This window comes from Pezoporus occidentalis, unplaced genomic scaffold (assembly GCF_034315485.1).
Source record: "Pezoporus occidentalis ecotype Australia unplaced genomic scaffold, CSIRO_AGI_Poc_V1 ctg59, whole genome shotgun sequence".
Taxonomy (NCBI): Eukaryota; Metazoa; Chordata; class Aves; order Psittaciformes; family Psittacidae; genus Pezoporus; species Pezoporus occidentalis.
Window position 1 is genome coordinate 4,134,889 of NW_026915932.1, and position 23,150 is coordinate 4,158,038.

General features: G+C 39.9%; 1 protein-coding gene and 2 long non-coding RNA genes across 11 annotated transcripts in view; 2 read left to right on the forward strand and 1 right to left on the reverse strand.

Moving 5' to 3' along the window:
* The first annotated feature begins 1,765 nt into the window (after positions 1-1,765).
* Positions 1,766-7,375, forward strand: LOC134174206 (uncharacterized). The gene is made up of 3 exons (XR_009968552.1): positions 1,766-3,944; positions 4,949-5,001; positions 5,683-7,375. It is a non-coding gene; the product is annotated as an uncharacterized LOC134174206 (long non-coding RNA).
* Positions 7,376-7,499: 124 nt separating this feature from the next.
* Positions 7,500-9,313, reverse strand: LOC134174207 (uncharacterized). The gene is made up of 2 exons (XR_009968553.1): positions 8,257-9,313; positions 7,500-8,211 (listed from the first exon to the last, which is right to left on the reverse strand). It is a non-coding gene; the product is annotated as an uncharacterized LOC134174207 (long non-coding RNA).
* A 16-nt stretch (positions 9,314-9,329) lies between these two features.
* AGFG1 (ArfGAP with FG repeats 1) overlaps positions 9,330-23,150 on the forward strand; it is a 36,532-nt gene continuing 22,711 nt past the window's right edge. For 2 of the 9 annotated variants that reach the window (XM_062638923.1, XM_062638924.1), the window contains exons 1-2: positions 9,583-9,983; positions 18,861-18,954. In XM_062638923.1, the coding sequence (XP_062494907.1) occupies positions 9,817-9,983; positions 18,861-18,954 (261 nt within the window). In that variant the 5' untranslated portion in view covers positions 9,583-9,816. Of the gene's footprint in view, positions 9,984-18,860; positions 18,955-23,150 lie in introns of all 9 variants that reach the window. The other 7 variants (XM_062638926.1, XM_062638931.1, XM_062638925.1 and 4 more) reach the window with 4 other exon arrangements.

Sequence of the window (23,150 nt, forward strand, 5' to 3'; positions counted from 1 at the left end):
CTCTCGACCTACTAACCACCGCCCTTCTAATACACCCCAGGATGCCATTGGCCTTCTTAGCTACAAGGGCACAGTGTTGGCTCATGGTCATCCTGTCATCCACTAGGACCCCCAGGTCCCTCTCCCCTACACTGCTCTCTAACAGGTCGTTCCCCAACCTATACTGGAACCTGGGGTTGTTCCTGCCCAGATGCAGGACTCTACACTTTCCCTTGTTATATTTCATCCAGTTATTCCCTGCCCAACTCTCCAGCCTGTCCAGGTCTCGCTGGATGGCAGCACAGCCTTCTGGCGTGTCAGCCACTCCTCCCAGCTTAGTGTCATCAGCAAACTTGCTGATAGTACACTCAATTCCCTCATCTAAATCATTGATGAATATATTAAATAATACTGGTCCCAGTACTGACCCTTGAGGCACTCCACTAGTTACAGGCCTCCAACTAGACTCCGCCCCATAGACTACAACTCTCTGGCTTCTCTCCTTCAGCCAGTTCACAGTCCACCTCACTACCTGATCATCCAGACCACACTTCCTCAATTTAGCTGTGAGGATGCTGTGGGAGACTGTGTCAAATGCTTTGCTGAAGTCAAGGTAGACCACATCCACCGCTCTGCCATCATCCATCCACTGTGTTATTTCCTCATAAAAGGCTAAGAGATTGGTCAAGCATGACTTCCCCTTGGTGAAGCCATGTTGACTGCCCCTCATAACCCTCTTATCCTTGATATGCCTTAAGATGGCACCAAGGACAAGGTGTTCCATCACTTTCCCAGGGATGGAGGTGAGGCTGACCGGTCTATAGTTACCTGGGTCCTCCTTCTTGCCCTTTTTGAAGACTGGAGTGACATTTGCTTTCCTCCAGTCCTCAGGCACCTCTCCCGTTTCCCAAGACTTGGTAAAGATGATGGAGAGTGGTCTAGCAATGACTTCCGACAGTTCCCTCAGCACCCGCGGGTGCATCCCATCTGGACCCATGGATTTATGGATGTCCAGATTGCTCAACTGGTCTCTAACCCATTCCCCATCGACTAAGGCAAACCACTCTGTCAACCTGACTTCATCTAAGGTCTCAGGGGTACGGGGCTCTTCAGGACTGCCTGCAGCAGAGTAGACAGAGACAAAGAAGGCATTCAGTAACTCTGCCATCTCTGCATCTTCTGTCACCAGGGCACCCATCCCGTTCATCAGTGGGCCTACATTGCCTCTGGTGTTAGTTTTGTCTGCCATGTCTAATGGTCAGGTTCTTTTTCTCTGCAATTTTCCTCATCCATGGTAGTCTGGAGAAACTTGTTTTAGTGTTTTTCATTTGTTTAAAAATCTCTTGCACATCAGGGGCAGCATTTCTCAAATTCCTGTGTTTCTGTCAGTCAGATGCTGCTTTTTAATAACTAGGGTGTTGCTCTGAGCAGACATTATCCCAAATATTATTGATTCATTCTCTTCCATTAACTCCCTTTTCCCCAAACCAAACTGAAAAAAACCCCTGCAAACGAAACCAAAGTTTTGTTCTAGCCAGGCTGCAATAATGTTCTGAACACTTTGTCAGCTGCCAAAACACAATATGTGGAATATTACTATGCCCACCATCTTAACTGTTAATGGAGTTTGGGTTTTGCGTTTGGTTTTAGATGTTGTTTTTTTTCCTGTTGTTATTGGTTTTAATTATTCAATTATTTAAAATTTAAAAAATTATACAATATATATAAATATATAAAAATATATAATATTGAAATTATTTTATATTATTTAATTTATTATTTAAGCATGTAGCAAGTAAATATTAAATACTGCTGTCATGTTAAGAAAGAAGCTTCTTTTTTATGTCAACTCATTTTGAATAAGCCACATGTGATGAGCATTTCTCTTTTGCCTTTTGGTTAAGAAAGAGTTTTTCTTATTCATAAATACTTTCATATTCTACATTCTCAGTTGAAATTCACACATGTTGTTTCAAAGAGACATCCTCGTCATTGCCACGTAACCAGAGAATGCATTCTTGAAAGAAATCTTAATTTTGTTTCATTTTTAAGCTGTTTGTATCTACAACTCTGGCATGCGTTGTTGAACACATTCAGTTCAAGGCAAGAAATTGCAGGGGCTCTTGCTGTACAGCAGAATGTACAAGAGGCCTTAATATCACGGGTTCACTTCACTTCTTAAATTAATGATTCCAAATAAAATATTGAAGGTTTGTTCATTTACTTCCTAAATTAAATTACATGGAGAAAAAGTGCTAAAACATTACTAGTTTTAGCAGTATTTTTCCCATGTATGGGTTGAGGTTAGGCTTCTCTTGCAGAAAACCTCCCTTAAGAGGATATTTGCCAGCTACCAGGGATTATCCATATCTATTCACTGCAACTGCACTAGCCTGTGCTACATTCTCTGGAGGATTTTTGTTTGTTGTGCATCTTGTTATTACTCTTACTTTTAACTTGTTGATGCTGCCAGTTGTAAAGCCCTCTACTCTGAAGTTTGGACAAGACAAATTCTCGGGGATTCATGAAAAAAAACTTTGTGGCAATATCTCAGATTTTAAAATTACAGTAATGAGAAACGTTACACTAAATTTGAAGGATTAGGTTTCCTTTTGTAGTCCACTTCTAAAATATTTTATTTCAGAAACAGAGTGACTGAAGAACTTAATTTTCCCTTATTCACATTACATACCTAATTTTCTTTATTCTCCTATTTGAATATCTGACATCTGAAAGTTCTATTTCCCAAATTTGCCTATTTTGTTATGTCCATCTTCATTGCTTTAGTCTATGATACTGTTCATTTTCATTCCACTTAAAATCTAAATGGATATTTTCATGATTTTTAGTTATTCTGATACTTCTTCTGTTTATTGATCGGTTCGGTGCAGTGTATAAAACACTGCTTATCAGGCAAGATTGAAACACATTGGAGTCACTGACTTACCATTTCAGTGTTGCAGACAACAGAGTGCATGACAGCTACTTTGTGGCTTGTCTTGGCATCTTAGGCTCCTTCTGTTTTCTTCCCTTTTGACATTTTTCATTCTTTATATATTCAGGTTGACTTAGAGAATTAGAAAGTTTAGGATGTTTTCTGTGTTTAGATTCTACTTGTAAACGCTGCTTCAAGGTTACCGTGAGCCCTGAAGGATGCCTGCTCAGAACAGCTAATTCTTCTCTAATGTTCCCCAAATCAGCCCTCAGGTGATGTTTATTAAAAGAATTAAAATTTTAGGAAAGTCTGAAGGAGAATATGTGAGGTTTGTAAAGTATGGGGAAATAATAGAACACTGGCTGAAAATACTATTTCTATTTTAATACTGTGTTTTCCTCACTGCAGATGCTTGTGAAACTACCTGTATTTCTTTTTGCAAAGTTGAAGGCAGTTCTAAGACAACACTAACCAATCATAGTTTCCACAAATTAAATTGCCTAATCAATAATTTATATTCCTTAGTGAAAAGGAACAAAGGCCTCTTCAATCCCATGGGAGTTACACAGAAAACAAGCAGGAAATGCTCATCATCAAGTGGAAAAGGTATGGAAGATTTGAACTTGAAAATACACCGGGCTTTGGATACAAATCTCATTCATAGGTCAAGAAAGAAGTTGTTATAGAAACCTTATTGTGAAAATTAAGTTGTTCCTGTTCAGAGAGCTGGGACTAAGTATTTCCTGGTTTAGTACTTTATGTAGCAAAATACTACAGAAATTACTGGTGGTTTAGATATCTATTTAGATTCTGTCCCTCCCTCTTCTAATTTATAACCATAAATTACACAGATTTACACTGTCTTTCCACCATCAAGGTCTGTCTTTCAGCTCTTTGTTTCCTAAGGTAATTTGTTTGCTTCCTTCTCACTTTATTCATATTGGTTCCACAACATCTCACTTGGGCCTTTAGGCTCTTGGCTTTCTTGTGTATTGCTAACATTCCCATGGGCAGTTCCAGCAAATGTAAAGTATGATATGGCTTACCATTATTTTTCTATTGCTGTTTATAGGGTGAAATATGAATATACTCCCTTTTCAGTTTAAAGGGTTCCACTCTCTTCCGCCATGTTCCTCAGAAGGCTACATGAAACAATCATTTTACAATAAGTCCTGTGATTTGTGATACAGTTTATAGAGCTTCATACAACTACAGGATCTTATAGAATAATGATAAACCAATACAAATCAAAATTAGCAACAGAAGCATTGGCACATACCCTAAAAAATAAAGGTACTGTAAAGATGCACTTAAAAATAAAACACATTCACCTCACGTAGAAGATATTCCTATGACAGATGCCTTGCCTTCACTGCAACTGTATATAGGCATGTTCTTTCCACTAACTAGTCTGTGATTACAAACTGAAATATGATCTTGTACACTTAAGGCATGATGGAAATTCAAGAACTGTGTCAAATAAAGGGGCAAGGTTGAAATATTGATAACCTTTCGACATCACTGACCAAGCTAGAAAGCAGGAAGAGAATAATGCCTCCTCAGCTATCAAAATTGCTCACTACAGTTAAAATACTAAAAAATTCTGTAACTTTGGAACAAGTAAATCTGCTGAAATGTCTTCCTTGGATATGAAAACCTCCTGTTAATTAGACTGGATTACACTATGAGCTGAAGCAATCCTGCACTCAAAATTTTCCAACTGAAAAAAAAAATATAATCTGTTACTGAACACAGTTCCTGAAGGGACTTGTAAATCTTGCAGTAAAACAATTGTAATCTTAGGCAAGACGGGCTCACAAGGTCCCCTAGTAGTTCCAGTCCAGCTAGGAGAGCACATTGTTTTGTTAACAACCATAAGCACAAATTAAGTAACACAGAAGCTGCTTATTCTTCTGAACAACTTTCTAAATAGCTAAAAATCAACAGAATTTGTTTTTTTTTTTTTATGTTATCGATGGGTATATGTGTGTGTGTATATATATATATATATATATATATTAGTTTTATGGGAAGAAAATGAAAGAAGAAGATGAAGAAAGCCAAAGGAGAGTATTTCAATGACAGAGGTAATTAATAGTTTAGTTAACTCGAAAAACTGAAGACAGGGGTACAGGATGGGAGTCCATCCAGGTAATCTCAGTCCTTCCCACTGAAAAATTTCAAGTAGATTCAACTGGACTACAGGGTAATAGATTTAACTCAGACAAAATGAACCATGTTTTTTGCAATGCTAACTTTAGGATGTTACTGATTTGATTAATTTCAACTCAGATTTCCCACTCAAACAATTCAGAAAAATTAACAACTGCAAGAAGCTCATCTAAATTTTCATTTATGATGGAGCTTTCATTCTTAGCAATTATCACCAAGAGCAGAACATCAAGCTAAGAGAAAAGATACTTAAGACTTTTTAACCACCTCTGATGTTGATCTGTTGTGTTATCTTTGGAGAGGCATTCTGCACCTTTATGGCCCTCTTCTTGAAACCTGTCTTGTTTGTTCAGATGAAGAGGAAAATTCTAGTTTACTTTGCAGCAAGGACATCACGTGTTTTGCTATTAATGCCTGATACCTGGCTCTACACAGCTTCAATCTATCTCACTTGGAAAGTGCAAAAGCTGTTGTATCAACACAGCTATAGAAGATAGGTCATAAACTGTTGAGAGAGGAATCTAAAGAATAATTGTGCTTTTTTTTTTTTTTTTTGGTGGTGGTGGTGGGGTTGTTACTTCCTGCTTTTGGGCTAGCTCTTGGCTTTGTGTCTCTCACCCCATACCCTCAGCCTCTTCCACATCATCTTCAGAGCCAAATTCGGCTTTGATTCTCAGACTTTCATTGCTGTGGAACCTGAAAAATCGCGTCCTACCCTACATTACTCAAAATGGAGTACCTGTATGTCACACTAATTAAAGATAAAAAAGACCAATAATTTGTGCATTACAAAGAAACCAAGCTGATGTGACTGTGTCTTTATGGTGAGGTCTGTTTCCTGTGAACAGCTGTTATGGGTAAAGGCAGGGCTATCAATCATTTACCTTTTCTGCTGTGTTAATGTCATAGCAGTGAGTGGGAAATGTCAAAGGAAAATGGCTTTTCAAATAAAAACAATTTTGTAATTCAATCATATTTGACTGACCATTTCCTGCAGTTAAATTCTCTAGATTTAAATAACTGTCAACAATCAATAATGAATTATATAAACATGATTTTCTTTCGGTTTGATCTCTTACTAAAATGTGTCTATTCATTAACAAAAAGCTCTGGCTTAGATAAGGCCAGGCACAGACACACCGGTTTATGCTCGGTTGACTGAATCTTTAATAGGGCATATCAGTGAACTTTCTTGCCAGCTACACTTGCTGTGTCCTTAGCATTCTCAGAAATCGCTTCAAATATTGCAGGAGCAGTTTACCACAGATACGATATACCTAATCCCAGGATTAATTTTGTATGCCCATCAGTACTGAAGCAGGGTGGATTTAATAGCCCATTAGCTTTTCAGCATGATAATTTTCACATCACTTAGCCTGCTGGGCTAATTGTTTTAAAATGGATATTATTGACCTCAGTCCTAGTGACAAATAGAGAATGTCTTATCCATTTTCCAAATGTACATTCTTAGACTCTTGTTTCTTTTGGTCTTGACTGACAATAAATCCCATACATTATGTGCCTGAATATTATAATTTATACTCTATAGGCTCATATTTTTGGGCTTACTAAAGCAACATCTCTCTGCTATTACCCATGACTTGGCTAAGATTTAATTTTTGTTTTTTTTTTTTTTCTGTGAAATGTTGCAAGCATAAGAAATCATTGCTTTATCTCTTGTTAAAAATTATTTTTAATGCTAAAAGCTGTAGCAGGTGCAGCAGGGATTAAGCACTTTTGGAATAAACAGCTGGCCAGTATCTTTCCAACCACAGAAGTCTGGTCATCAGGAAGAGAGAACGAAGAACAAATTTGGACAGAGAAACTGTAGGAAAGGAAAAGCAGATTCTGGGGTAGAGAAATAGCAAAATCTATCAGGAAGAAGAAAACCAAAGAGTAATGCTGAAGAACGGAGTTTTTATTCATGTGTATTATTTGTGAGTTTTTTCCCTTAGTAATTTAGAGAAAACACAAGCCATCTGCTTTGAGGGAACTTGTGCTAGCTGCGAGCAGCAAGAAATAGAAAAGCAGGGAGCAGAATAGTGATGCAAGTTACAGTGTTGCTTGTGAGGAGGTGAAACAGGGCTGGAAGCTAATGTAGCTAGCTTTCACACCTATATGTGTCAACAGCATAACACATACGTTTATACATAGGTGGTTGTATTTCTCCTGCACCGATTCCTGTGGGAAACAAGATTTAGATGCTTGACTGTAGGAACTCAAGGTTTGGAACAGATATGCTCACAGTCTCTAGAAGTACCCAAATCCAACAGAGTTTCTGGGTATTTGTAAAATGGTGTATCCTCACAAGCCTCTGAAGTCTCATCATATGGTTTCCTGGCGTAAGTCAACTTTGTACTGAGATACAGAATGGAAAGTTTTGGTATTTTTAAAAGGTGATTTCTAAACCAAATTAATGTTAATAGAGGTCATTTATTTGCTAGCATAAGCCCACACTGATGCTGACCATAAATAACTTCAGAACTGTTTCTTCATGAAACAAAGTAGAGCCTGCTCTAGTGTAACACAAAATCTGCAGGACTCCTATGGAGCTTTGTGAGTGACTTAAGCCTCAGGACCTGGATTTTCCCTGGGAGCTCAGTTCCACCTTTTAATGACCATGACAAAGGTACTGTTTTTATTGACAACTGTTCCTGTGTGACATTCATGTTAAGTACCTTGGGACACAAGCAGTGGAAGTGGGACATTCTTGCTTCAGTTACAAGGCCCTTTGCCTCTGGTTGAAACAAAGCCCAACTCTTCCCTACAGCAGGCCTTGTGGCCAATCATTGCTCTCCAAAGTATCTTCCAGGAAAAAAAACAAACCCAAACAACTTGTTTTTCAGCCTTTAACCTTCTTTTCCCCTAAATGTAGGTCATCTACTTTAGGTCATTTAGGTCATTGGAAAATCTCCAATGTTAGTATGTTTTGTAGTAGGCAAAGAAAAAGAAAGGAAACCTTGTGCATAAGAATAATATCAGCATTTCAGAGAGAAGTGAAAAATCAGAGGAAGTAGTGAGAATTTGGTCATTACAACACTGGAAATATTTGTGTGTTTACTTTTAAGAATGCTATGTAAGCAGTATTTAATGGTTTAGCAGCGTCTATCTTTCAATGTGAACAGCTCCTGCCATCCATAATAGAAAACTTTGAGATAAGTGCATTATACTTTGGGTTTAAAACTTAGGTCTGGTTGATCAGCTCACGTAAATCAGCACATCCAGCAAGATCAGAGGAGGAATGTCAAACTACTGATGCTGAACACCTAGTCCTAGATTTTCTTAACTAAACCTATGAGGAAACGGAACATCTTGCTCCCACAGAAGCTAGAGCTAACACATGTACTGACGTCAGAGCTGCAAAACCCGGCCCTAAGTACGTTGCGTTGGGAATCTTTAAACCGTAAGGAGATTTTAATCACACATAGAGTTGCCAGGCAGTTTTGCAACTTAAATCGTGAAATTATAAGTACATGATTCTTTTTTATATATATATTTTTTACGTTGATTTTGCACACTGTTTAAAAGAATTCCTTTAGGCACCGTTGTAAAGAACAAAACCACATTTTATACATCAGCAGCAGATCCGAGTTCCAGCCGCAGTCAAGGGTTCCTCAAGGATATCAGCAGATATACGTGACTGCTGGCTCTGTTCTCTTTCCTTTCATGAGTAAATGTCCAGTCGGCCACCGACAGCCAAATTCCCAAGGGGAAAATGCGCACTTCCCATCTTAGTGGCAAAAAAGACAGACCCATGTCAACGTCCTCCTCACAAACCCTGCTGCCTTGCGAAAATCGCACTGACGAGCCCCTCTGTGCAGCGCTACACCCTCCGGTCCGCCCCCGCGGCAGTCCCACGGCCGCCGGCAGGGACTCCCTGGCTGCCCCCTCTGGGAAACGCTTCCTGAAAGGACCGCCTTCACCTCAGCCTCCATGGCCGGATTTTAGGACTTTTGGGAGAAGAGGGCACGGCAGAGGCTCACTGGGAGCGCCGAGGCGGGGCCGGTGTTATCTGCTTTACGAACAGCCCCTCTGGCCCTAGCCCGCCCGCACCTCCTGGCTCTGAGGGGATTGTGGGGGACCGGCGGCAAATGGCCGCGCCTCGCGCTCACCCCGAAGGTGGGGGGCGTCGCGGGCAGCCTTCCACGAGCACACGGCGGACAGGGGCGAGCCAGACATTGTGCTCAGATCTGCCCGCTTGGGTTCCCGGCAGGACCAGCCCCTGCCCGTCGCGGCGAGTCACGGCAGGTGACACGACCCCGCTAGAGGCACCGCCCCCGGGCTGGGGTCTCGGCGAGAGGGGAGTGCGTCCTCCCGCGCGAGAGAGGGCGCTGTCGCCGGAGAGCGCGTTTGGCTCCGCCGCCGCCATCTCCTTCTCTGATCTCATAAAGGTGTCGCGCAGGTTCCGCCTGGGCTCGTCATTCAGCCGCCCCGGGCCTGGCGCAGCCGTCGCCGGCCTGCTCCTCGCCGCGGACCGCGGCCCTCGGCCCGCCCCCTTCCCGCCCGCCCTCCCTCTCCCTCCCTCGCGGGGCCGCTGGCCGGCGTAAGCGGCAACCGCGCTGCCGCCCCGGCTGATCGGCGGGCGCTGGTGCCCTGCCCGCCCCTTCCTTTCCTCCTCCTTCCCCCCACCCCGGCCCCCTCTCCCTCCGGCCGGGCCCCGGAGCGCCGCCGCCGTTGGGGTGTGAGTAGGGCCCGGCGCCTTGCCGGGCCGTCCCCTCGCCGGCGGGGCCATGGCCGCGAGCGCCAAGCGGAAGCAGGAGGAGAAGCACCTGAAGCTGCTGCGGGAGATGAGCAGCCTCCCGCCCAACCGCAAGTGCTTCGACTGCGACCAGCGCGGCCCCACCTACACCGACATGACGGTGGGCAGTTTCGTGTGCACCTCCTGCTCCGGCATCCTGTGAGTGTGGGCAGGGGGACCTTCGGCTCCATCCCCCAAGCCGGCCAGGGTGGGGGAGGACAGCCCTTGCGCCGGCGGGGTGACCTCCGCCCCTGGCCGGCCTCCGGGCTCTGCTGGGGCGGCGGCGCAGCGAGCCGCTACGTGGGGTGTAGCGCCTCGCCTTTGGCTTCGCTGCGGCGGCCGTTTCCCTCTTGGGTTCGCCCTTCCTCCCTGCCGCCCGACAGCACTGGACTGGTGGTTCAGCCGCGTCGGAGGAGAGCAGTCGGGAGGCTTTCCCCAGGGTATTCGCTTAAAAATCTCCACCGGAGCCCCAGTCCGGGAGATGGCGGTTGTTAGCCGGGTGTATGAGTTCGGGGCCGGGCAGCACGGCAGCCTTCGTGGCCGGCGGGCAGCAGCAGTCCGGAGTTTAGCCTATCGCTGCTCTCGAGGAGGTGTTTTCCTGCACGTAGGGAGTGTAAGCGCGTGCCCACGGCACGCAAGTGAAGGGGAGACCGTGTCCGTCCTCTCTCCTTCCCGCCCCCCTCCCCCCCCATCCCAAGGTATCATTAAAGATGTAGTTAATAAAGTATGTGTGAGGAGAATACTTTTGGAAAGAGAAGGGGGCACGTGGTTAACAGTTCCATTTCATGACAGTCTTGAAGACATAGGGAGAGTAATCCTATTGTGAATACCTAGTGTAACGTTTTAAAAATTAATTAACCTAACGTTTAACTTTAAAGTATAATATTAAGTTAAACCGCTAGCCTAGCCTTTTACAGATCAAATTATGCCCGATAGTAGTTTGTAGGACAACTCACTAAACTCTACCTTGGAAGATAAACTCTTGCTTTAATAGTTTCATATACTTGATCAGAAAAGTAGTAGAAGGCTTTGCTCTTGCCTCTGTTACTTCCTAAAAACTATAAAAGTAAACCTTGGAAAGGGATTAGCTCTGATAAAGTGGACTGCATTTTTCCTGTTCCTCATTCCTTTATGGGCCTCCCCACTCCTCCTTCCTTTTCCACCCTTCCTCCTCTGACATAGCATGTATGAAACCAAGAGCTGAGATCAGTCAGTTCTGAATTTCTGTAATGCATAACATGGGGGAAGAGAAAACCTCTACTATCTTCAGTGTTACTGTTTCCATAGTTAAATCTGTTTGCTAGTTTATGTTACTGTGACATTGTGCTTATGAAATTGAGCAGAATCAAAGAGTGGTGTAAGTAATAAATAGGATGTCAAAGGATACAGATTTGTATTTGACTTAAGAAAAGGCATTCAGGAGCCTAAATAAGTTTCTGTCCCCTTACTGAGAGGGACTGACTACCCCACATAGGTCTTCCAAGTAAAAGGTCTGGTGTTTTAGAACAAAGTTGGTAATTATATTGAGATTCAGGACAAAGCAAACATGTTAGTTCTCTGCTGAATTTACATGGAACAAACTGCCTTTTATACTACTAGACAGCTAATTAGTCTTGGGGTATTTTTCCTTCTGTTTTTTTGTAGACTTTTGGACAGGCTTGACGCAAATACCGAAAACGTATTCAGGTTGTGATATTGAAAAGAGACTCTAGTTTTTGACATATACATGCTACTTAACCAGCTCTGGCTATTGTTTGCTCTGTTAGCAAACTGTTATTTGTGCTGGCATGTGAAACTATTTTAAGCTACTGCACAGAGCTTATTTAATGGTTGCACATGTTCTTACCAGTTAAACTGACAGCATAATAAAACTGCTCCGTAAGATTTTTTTTTTCTTTATTTTTCAGGCTTTTTGACATTAGTAGAGAGATATGTGATGAGTACTGCTGAGATATTTTGCATGCTTTTAGTAGGACTTGTTCCTTTTATCTCGGCTGTGTTGGTATGGACTACTGAAGTCCATAGTCCATAGTAACCAAAAGGATATGCATGCAGTGAAACAGCTAGCAAGCAGAGGACAGCTGTCACGTGCTGTTAAGTTTGCCATTATTTGGATGCTACCATACTTAAAGGAAGAAAGACTCCTTATGAAGAAAAGTTGTTAATGTATTGGTATTATAATAAAATGCAAATAACTCATTCTGAATATGCAGTGGTTTTGTGTGTTGCTATGAAAAAGAAACCACAAACAACATTTTTAGTTGATACAGCTAGTAACACCTATGCTTACAGCTGGAGTAAAGGATTGTCAAGAGGACTTAAAGCATTCTTCTGAAATAAAATTAGGCTAATTCTTTCATGTTGACTTGGAAATGCTTTCATAAATTGTGTGCATGATTACATGTGATCCTTTAACACCTTAGAACCTAGCCAGTGGGATATTTTTGTTAGGGATGAGACTAGTTGTAGAGCTATGCCATGCCTGTTTCATAACTAGAAACTGTTATTTTTAACACTTCTATCGGAGAAGTCCTTTGTACAACTTATTTATTTCCAAATTCTCTTCACTGTAGAAGTCCACAGTGGAGAGAAATGACTTGGGAAGAAACCACATAATGGCAAATTGTAAAAAAAAAAACAAGCAAACATAAAAGTACAATTTCTTCTGTAGTTCTTAATGGCTGCTTGCATTCTGCCTCATAATACTTGCTTTACTGTAAGGCTTTAATAATCTTATTACTCAGTCTTGTTTGTATGCTATGTGAATGACTTGCATTGCTTCTTGTTTTAATTATTTTTTTCTGATCTAGTACAAGAAGTATTCTTAGAGTTGAGTCCAGTAGACTTTTTAATTTTATTTTTTTTTAAGTATGAAGTGCTCAATGAAAAGTTAAAATACTGGTACATTAACAAGTCTCCTTCAGAAAGGTTTCTTAATTGATTAAAAGTGGTTGCTAACATTGGTATCATCTTAGGCATGTTGTTCTCCATGAGCTAACTCCAAACTTTTTAAATCTAAAGTATAGCTTTTTTTTTCCTTTTCCCCCTAAGTTTTCTGAAGTGTTTCTTCACTGTCTTGCAAGGACAGTCTATTCAAACTCCAAACCTTCATTTTGGATCCATCCTTAGTTTCCATCAAGGATTCTGTGTGTAGAAAGAGAGCAATGCTATTTCTTACCAGATTTTGCTTTAAAAAAAAAAACAATTTTTCTTCACTATTTAAAAAAAAAAGTCTGGCTTGTTCCAAGTACTGCTAAAAATGATGAGAGAAATGGTGACTTTGCTGAAAAGATCTGTTTCTGACAGATGTTGAACGTGAGTCTTGTCAAGTTAAAAGTATGAGTAACACAGAGCAGGTCCTTTTCTGTAATACTTCGGGTTTAAGTTTTCTCATCAGATTGGGTTTACCAGAGCAGAAGTTTTCCTGTGCAAAATTGTATATGCAGGAGAAAGTTCATGGACAGTGATATTCATAGTGGCTTCCTCTCAAAATACCTCTGCTTGTCTGCTGTTTAAATTCTCTTCCGGGGGGGGGGAGTGGGAAGCAAGCACGCTAGCATTACAGAAGCTGCGCCTCATTAAACTTTTTGGTGTTTGGCAAGAATATAGGATGTGTAGAAATGTATGCATGAACATTTCTTCCCTGAGAGTAGGAGGAAATGCTCTAGAGGAGCAGTCTTCTTGGCTTAAGGATTACGGTAATACAAAACCACAAGACTTCTCTTTGTTACAGCAAAACCACTGTAATGTTGGCAGAGGGGTTCTATTGGTTTGACAGAAGTCCTTTGGTTCAAAGGATTATGTTGGTAGCTGTGTCTGTTGTGTTTCTGGGTACTACCATGTGTCCTGCTGACAGTGGCAGCCTTCCTTTTGTCTTATCAAATGCCTCTTTGCCTTGCTTCTCAGCTGTCTCTGCATATCTGTGCTTTTAAGCACTTCTGTACTGCTCAGCCTGCTCCTAACTTTCATGAAAAGAACATGTTCTTAAATTCTCAAATGGAAAATATTCCTGTTTGAGTAGGTGTACACTTCCACAAGTTCTGTACTGTAGAAATGTTTTATTTAACCTTGATTTTTTTTTTTATTTTTTTTTTTTAATATATATCTCCTAATGTGTTTATTGGGACACTCCTAGCTTTTGCTTCCTCCCAACTTACTGAGGAAGTCTCTTGTTCAGATGTTTGCACTTTGGGCTTGTGTCAGGAAGGAGCAACAAAGAATGTTTAGAGTGTTATGGTTACTGTGGGGGATGTTGAAGCTCTTTAATGCTATTTCTTACAATTATTGGATCATGTGGTCTTTTAGCTGCTTATAATATTCCTAGCTGAAATTTTAATTCTGGGATAGGAGTATTTGATGGCAGATACTAGAAACAAAGTAATACCCCCCCCCAAAAAAAAAAAAAAGAAAAAAGTATGTGCAATGATGGTGATTTATTGTCCCTTTTCCCAAAAGAAGTTTTGCAAAAATTAAAATGCTTTAAATAAACTGTTAGAGTGAAGGTGACTCTGGTTATGTTGGTATGACTTTCTAGTTCTACACACACACATATATATGTATTTTGGAGCATGTTTGGAAAATGGCTCTGTGTATTTTACATGTGCATATATATATATTAAGGGTATTTCCAATGTTACTGTGTTTCTTAGTTTCATGGCCGGAGAGCAAAGGGATTGTCTATACCACTGTGAATACCTCACAGTTCAGAAAGGATGTTGTTTTTTTTTGTGGTGTCTTTCTTTGTTGTTGTTGTTTTTTGTTGGTTTTTTTTTTTTTTTAAGAATAAGGTTAATCTAACCTTGACTATGCTTCTAAATGTGTGTGTGAGCCTTTTGCTGTTAAAAATAAATGAGCTTGTGAGATGGTGGGAGGGTCTCCAGAGAGGTCTACAGCTATAAGGAGTGGCCAGTACTGCTTATATTCTCTTTGCTGATAGCAGTAGCATAGAAATAATAACAGATGCTGTAACATGGGTATTGTAAAGCTTTTTTTTCCAGACGCCTTGGGACACAGGGTGCTCTGATGCTTTGGCAATTGAATTTGAATCAGTAACTTCCTGCTTCTTAGGGAATTGGATTTTACTGGCTTAGATTTAAGATCATGTTAGAATGTGATACAGGGGTACATGAGAGGTGTTGTGTAGCTGTCGGCCCACTGTTTCTCCTTGGAAGTGACCCTCTGTTCCAGCAGAGCCCAATCTTTAAGTTTTTTTTCCCCTCCCAGCCCTGGCCTTTGCAGACAGATTTGATGACATCTGGAATGGCCACTCTGCCAACAATTACAAGTTCAACCATAATTTGCTACTAAATTATGCTAATAACAAATGTTCAGTGCTCATTGACAGCATTTTAAATGTTTAATGCTTCAATTGCCGGACTTCAGAATCTTGTATCAGTGGTCTAAAGCTTCCTTTGTTTGTGAGAGCACCAGTTTTAACAATGCTCTCTGAGGAACAGAGAACTCGTGTTCTCTGTAGCTGCCCCTATGATAGGCTGTGTCAGTGGAAGCCTGGACTAAATGCAGGAGCAGTGGAGTATAATCTCATAGCAGGAAGTTCTGGTCACAGTGCTATTCCACAGAAATAGCCACTGAGCATGTAGAAAGTGGCAGTGATGAGTGGGATCTACATGTGGAATATTCTGGCTATGGTGTACTGGATGAGTGCAGATGACGGAATAGTCTTACTCTGTCATCTTCCCTGAGGGTCTCTTAGGAGGTAACTGTGACCTGGATCAAGTGCTGAGGGAGTGTTTGGTTGCTGTCATCTTCAGGAACTCTGTGCTAGAGAAAGGAGTAAATGGTACTGCTTCATGGGTGCAGGTTGCAAATATTTGTTCCGGGTCAGTTTAAACTTGGGTATTATTAATTTGGACTAAGGGACTATAATCCATTTTATCTTCTGGTAAATATGGAAAATTGTAAAGCATTACAACTATGCAAAGGTCTTGTCAAATCATAGAATAGTTAGGGTTGGAAAGGATCTTAAGATCATCTAGTTTCAACACCCCTCCCACTAGACCAGGTTGCTCAAAGCCCTGTCCAACCTGGCCTTGAACACTGCCAGGGATGGAGCATCCACATCTTCCTTGAGCAACCTGTTCCAGTGCCTCACCACACTCACAGTAAGGTATTTCTTCCTTATATCTAACCTAAATCTTCTCTGTTTAAGTTTGAAAATACATGTGAGGAAACAAACCACGTGGTAGATGCTGCTTTGCTTTCTTGAGGTTTATGTTTTTTGTTTTTTTTTTTCTTTTTAATACAAAAAGAAAGGCTTGTGAATTCCTCAGAAGGGATAATCATACTTGGCTGTCTACCAGTAAGCTTCCCCCATATGTAGATGACTTGTTTGTGAATCATTTGGGTCATCAAGTAATCTTTGTAGGTAAGGAAGCATATAAAATATCTTAGGTTTTTCAAGTAAGAGTACCTTTGGTACCTTGGCTTAGTTCTTGAGTTCTGCTTCATAAATCTCACAACTGCTCTGTTTTAGGGACATTCTAGTCAGTTCATGGGTATAATGTTATTGAAAGTGGCTCATCCTAGTTAGAAATAATAAAAGAAGTTGAGGTTTAGCTGTTCTAATGGTAGAATCAAAGTAATTTATCTAAAGAAAATAATACATATGTTGTGGGCTATATTTGTATGCTGAAAAATGCACCCTCTTGTCTTGAATTCTGTGTTCCACTCTGACTGCTTGCACTGCTTTCATAAGAGGAGGCTTTTCACAGGCTTCTTCCCACCCCTTGCCATGTTAAATAAACATGAACACTTGTATGTATAATACTGCAGCTTGCTTGTTAACTTTGCATTTATGGCTATTAAAGTTATGTTCAGGTTTTCCAGTCCTCCTGGACCATGGATGTAGCAACATGGTCTTTTTCATCATGCAAGACACCTAATGCTTCCATGTTGTGATCTGAGCTTTAGGAATGGGAGTGTCTTCCTTTAGCTAGAGGGTATTAAAAAAAAATAAAAATCATCATCTTATTGCACATCATGGTTATAATATGTAAATCAGGAAACTTTATAACCTGAACCTTAAAACTCTAGAGCAGTCCTCACTGGAATGCAAGAGGCATGTAGGAAGTTTCTAGTGAGTCTAAACAAAATCTTGTCCAAGCTTTAAGTACATTTGATATTACTGCTTAACAGAACTGAGTATAAGTGTTTGCTGGTGTAAATGTTTTGAAGAGCTGTAGCAGATCAGCGTAGAGTAGGTACTGCTTAAACTTGTGCAGTGCCTTTCAATTGCAAACACAGGTACAATAATAGCACTTAAACTATACTTATTGAAAAAATCAATTTCTAGCAGAACCTAGCATGAAAGTTTAGATATACTACCTGTGCTGAAAAACATGTGAATGTGTTAATGAATAACCCTAGCTTTTAAAATAGTCATGAAATAGTTTACAACTAATTGTACATCCTCCTTAGTAGGAGGAGAGTAAATTGAACAGGCTAAGGTAGATGGAACCAATTTTATACTTAATCTGAAAGCAAGTGATTGTAATACAGAACTTGATGGAATGTATTTCTGTGAAATACCAAGTGGATGCCAACCACCTGGCTAAAATTTTTCTGTAAGACTCGAGTGTAAAATGTTACTATGTGGGTCATCAGATTTTTGTCATACAGTGTTTTGATTTATCACAATTTAACTTATAGTGTTCTTGAAACAATCATGGAGTTTAAAGAAAACTACTAGTAGTCTTAAATTGGATGCCAGTGGTGGGATGGTTTTTTATTCCTAAAAGCAATGTGAACCAAATTTATAATTAAAGCGTAGTCAAAAATATGAGCAATAAAGCTAACTCTTATCTGATGATTTGTTAGTTGTTTGTTAGGTCCATATTACATTCTGCAAGTTTCCCCCAGCTTCCTTTCTGGAAACTTTCTGTTCATATATATAACCACAGAATTTTGTGTTCTTTGATGTCTCATAGTTAATGTATAGTCTTTTTTTCCTTTTAATTTATCTTCTCTTTTTGTTACAAAAATCCAGGCCTGACTGTTAAACTAGCCCCGTTGTATTGCCTAAGTTAGTGTCTCCATTGTTTGGCGTATGTAGGACGTAATGTTGTTTCCACTGAGCAGAACACGGCTTGATTTTAAGTATTTGTGGGCAAAAGCAGTATTTCGCATGTATTTAAAGAAAGAGTTTGAAAAGAAAGACAGCTTTTTCTTATACTGGCACTGTTGCTCAGCAGGTTTTTTTTCTCTATGCTTGCAGATTTTGACTGAACTGGGTTTGACAATGTCAGGCTTTGGCAGCACAAATTATTTGAGTTTCTGTTAGCCTTGCTTCAGCAGTCTCTGGCATGGGTATGAGAATAGTGCCAATCTTTGCTTAAGGCAGAGCTGCTGAAGTTTTGAGCTATTACATGAGTAATGGTATCTCTCATTTGAGAACACAATAAAAACATTGTTTTTTTTCTTTTGCTGTTGTGACTTGTGCAGTTTCAGGAGGAGGGAGACAGACCTGTGGATGGAAGGCCAAAAGTGAACTAGAAAGAGATGCTGTCAGGGAACAGGAAGTATAGGTTAAAGCAAGAGAAAAAGAACCTGAGCTGGGGAGTTTAGCTTGAAGAAATCTAGTGATTGGGTAGAAGTTGTACTAAGAATAGGCTGAAGTGAGGGAGGAGTTGGAGGGAGAGAAAACTACAACAGAAGGGCAGAAGAATGGGAGGTGGAAGGTAGAAGCAAGGGTGAACAAGTTCTGGGAAACAGATTAGGTTGTAAACAGAAAAGTCTAATTCTGTTTTCTTAAGTCTGCATAGAAAGATCAGAGTGAGTTTGCATCTGCAGTTGTAAACATTGGTCTTCCCTAAAGCTCAATTATTCGACTTTGCATGATGAATGTTATTTTAAGATGATCTTATACAGCCTTGGGTTACATGGCAGTACCAAAATGGGTGCATTTTACAGAGATGGCTCCTGAGTTTCAAACTGACTTTTGGTTGTAATGTTAAAAGTGATCGTATGATGCCAAACTTCCTGAATACTGACTAAATTACTACTTGCTTCTTCTTTTAGACGGGGCTTGAATCCACCCCACAGAGTGAAGTCAATTTCAATGACTACTTTCACACAACAGGAAATAGAGTTTCTGCAGAAACATGGAAATGAAGTAAGTATCATTTGGGGATTAATGTGAAAGCGTGAAAACCACATGATAAACTTTAAAACAGTACTTAAGGAAAATGTCTTTTTTTTTCTTTTTTTTTTTTGTTGTTGTTGTTCATAGCAAAATGTAGCCTGAAGTCTGAAGCCAGCTTCATTTGAAGTGAGGCTGTTTCAGTTGGGTTGCTGATCATCAGTGTTACGTGTTATTGCCCCACTCAGACAATCTAGATTCATATGATCAGTATTTCTGAATTGGGTTTTCTTTTGCTTTTGCTTAAGGCAATATGCATTTTCTTTTTTTCTTCCTGCGAGCCCAGACCTTGAGACTGACTGCAGCAGTGTTTCCTGAAAGAGCACACTGTGACAAAAATACATTTGTTGCTTGTAGCTGTATTTCTTCAGAGTAGGTGTCAGAAAGTCTTCTAGTTGTTTCAGTAGCCTCTTTCTTTAATGAAAGTGTATCAGCATTGAAGGCTCTTGGAGAGGGAGGAACATGAAATTTTATTTTTTCTTTTCTAAGGATTGTTACCTAATAAATGTCTATAGGTTAGGACTGGCTTGGGGCAGCTCTGAAGGAGAAGTTCTAATGTACTACCTTTTTATTCTTTTTTAATAATTTTTTAACAAAATCTGGGAGGTAAATGTGCATTGGCTCTATGGGGATGTGTGGGGCACGTAGACCCTGAATGTGGCTATTGCTGTCTTTAATTTGAGGATGGAGTTTGTGTTTTCATACCTGCTATAGCACTGATGATTTTAGAGTCAGCTTTTGCTGCTGTTCTGAATTAGAAAAAGTTCTATTTCACATTTGCTGTATCTGTATTCTGTTTTAGTAAAACTATTGATTGTAGGCTGCAGAGTGTCTTGTGAACACGTTCTTGTAGAGCTTTGTGGGCATAAATCCCATCATTAGACAAAATGCTGATACTTAACTTTCCTTAAACTTGGCTCATTCGTAACTGTCAGGTTGAAGAATGAAAATAGAAGCAGCTATTTCTTTTTCTGTCCTGGTAAATATGTGTTACTTGTTGAAATGACCGTTAGTGGATGATTCCTCTAGACAGAGCTGGAACAGGGTTTAAACTCTTGTCATTATAAAATACTTATAATAGTTTTGACTAGGGTTTTTTTAAATTGTTTTGGCATGTTTAAGCTGTATAATGTCACGTGTGTGTGTATATATGTGTATGATATTGATGACTTTTTGCAGAGGGAGAATAATAATCTTTTATGGGTATAGATATAGTATGTTGGAGTCTTTTTCCGCAAGATTAGCTTGTGAACTTCAGCTTCACTTAAGGCTTCGCAGGAAAATGTGTGTCTATGTGTGCCTCCCTTCTTTCCTCTCTCCTCCTCCACACCTATTTTAGTTTCTGCAACAGTTAGAGATTGCTACCACTTCCAGTTTTCATTGATCTGGAACTTTAAGTGATCGTACTTGGCTAATTAGTGTAGTTGTCCTTCTCATTATAGATCTGACTAGTCTGCCAATCATGAAGACTTACTTGATCTGAAATTTGTTACTGACATAAAAAACGTTCACTGATCTCTGCAATGCTATATGATGTTTCAAAAGCGGGGGTATTTCTGTTTGTAGTGCTTGTTCCTCTAATTGAAGTATTGCAATGATTTCAGTGAGCTACCTGATAAATGAAAATGCCATCCAGAGTTTAATTTTGGGTTTTTGGATAGCAGTGCATTACCTTAATTCCAAAGTAACATTAAATAGTTATTTGTAGTTGCAGATGGTAGATTTAACAAGTGCTTACGCTGATCAGAAATGATGTTTTAAACACTGTTAGAAGTTTAAAACCCAATTTAAACAAATTTTCACTTTGTCACACTGTGTGTTGCAGTAAACATTTTGATTTCTCTTGTTGGTATTGCAGTTTATCTTATATGCAGGTGAATATTCCAAAGTATTGAGATGAAGTTCATCTGACTTCACAGAAAAAACTCACAAAAAAAAAACAACAAACCTTCTTTGCTTAGCTTGCTATATGCAGCATAGGTGGCTCTTATGTATGTAAAAGGTGAAATTTTCTAGGATAAACTTGTTCAAATGTGGAACTGTCCATCATTTTAGAATATGGACATGTGAAACAAAGTACAGTCAGTGAATGGCTTAGGTGTTGTAACAGTTGGTTTAGTTCTGCAGGTTATATATATAAAGCTCTAGTTTTTGCAATCTAGTATTCTATTTTTCTTTTATTTTTCTGTAGCTTGTAAAATACTTTTTGTCCCACTTTAACCTGCCATTCTTTCTCCAACATGGCCAAGGCCTCTGTGGTAAGCTTTTTGGCTTCCAGATGATTGGTTGACAATAGGGATCTGTTTCTGAATAGAAAGGAAAAGAGCAAGAAAGCTTCCCTGAGATAAAGTAGTGAGTTGTTCTTAGATGTAGTTTTTCCACTCTCCTTCCAAGAGTACTTATAAGGTCAATATATTGTATATAATGGTGAAGGGGTTTTTTTGGCTTTTTTTTTCTTTTTTTTTTAAGAAAAGGGTAGAAATAATCCTAATATCTGAAATAGTAACTTTTCTCTAGTTGTCACAAATTGACACCTTTGTAAAACATTGTTCCTAAAGGCTTCCTCGCAGCCACTGCTTTGGGAAGAGATTATTCAGAGCAGCTGTTCAGGTGTGCACCACTATCTTCTTCCCTGTATATACATCTTCAATGAATGCCTTTCTGGCATACATAACATGAACTTTTTTTTGATGTTTTTAACTGCTTCAAATACAGATTTAAGGATTTTTACTGTGTGAGAATACATCTATGTTTTAGTGTTGCTTGCTCATCTGCTGTTGTAAAACATGTCTGAATTCTGGTTTTGCTAGTGTTTGGATTAGCTCACTTTTGCAGCAAGAGTGGAGACAGCTTCGAGCTGATATTACTCAAGTGCCTTCTGAAGCCTTTTTGAAGGATAAAGCAATTCTGGCTTTCTGGGTAGGATTTTTCTCCTTCTCCTCCTCTTCATGAAGAACAGTGTGATGTATTTTCACACTGTATTCTCATGTTAAGAATAATGAGAGAGTGGTATGGGGATGAATCTGTTTGAATACTCATAATCAAATGATAATGTTGCTTAGCCATCTGATTCAGTAGAGCAATGGTAGTAGAAAGTGAACTCGCTGTTAGCAGAAAGTGGAGGTGGTACTAATCTCATGTTGCCAATAGAGCTGTTAATGAATATTCAGACACTTTCCCCTGAAGCTGAAAAATAGTATTATGAGGCAAATCAGTTACATAATTAATTTTTCTACTACATTTTTCAGAAGTGCCAGGTATTTTCTAACATCTCCAAATAGCCTAATCTGGTATGTATATGGTGGAAGAAAATTATTTAGATAGTATTGGTCTTGTATTTGGAAAGTCTGTGTATCTTTGGGAGGAAAGGCCATGTATATTTACCTGAGGTATTAAGCAGAGCACTATGCAGGTATGCTCAGCTGCTTGGAACTAGTTTAACAGTGCTGAATTTTGTTTTGGTGCAGGTCTTCCTAACTCTTGATAGCACCTGGGCAAGTGCCAGTTTCCCACACTTTTGCAGAACTCGTAGCAGTATGAGGCTGGTTCAGAGCTGGTGTCTGGCCTTAGCAAAATGCCTTGCTAGAGTCAACTTTACTGTGGTATATGGCCTAGAAACCCTGAATTGGAAAGAGCAGGACTGAGTTGGAGCTGATGAGTCCTGACAGCATGAGCTGTGCAGTCAGGTGTCCTTGTAGTACATCCCTGGTTCTGCTAATACGATATAGAGGTACAAGAGCCGATTGTGTATAGAACAATGTCTTTGTTAGCAGGATTTATTACCTTGCAGTACGTGCTTATGAAAGCAGCTGTAACTTCTGGACCCAGACTGACTTTGAAATCGGTATACTGGCAGTATAAAATTCTTTCAGCCTACAGAGATTACTGAATAATATTCGTATCAGAAGTGCTGAATTACTAAACAAAGCTATAATGTGCTTACATAAGGGAACTGTTTCCAAATATTTCTTCCTGTGGTGAGTGTTATGTTTTGGAACATAGCTTTCTTGTGTGGTAATCTGTAATTCTTTGCACTGACAGCTTTATGTATGGTGCATAATGGAGGATATTTTATTGGGTGGGGAGGGGGGAAGGAAAAAATCTAATTTGGCATTTACCAGCCTCATGAAATGTAATATCTCATTAGAGCTTTTAAAACTAGACTGACA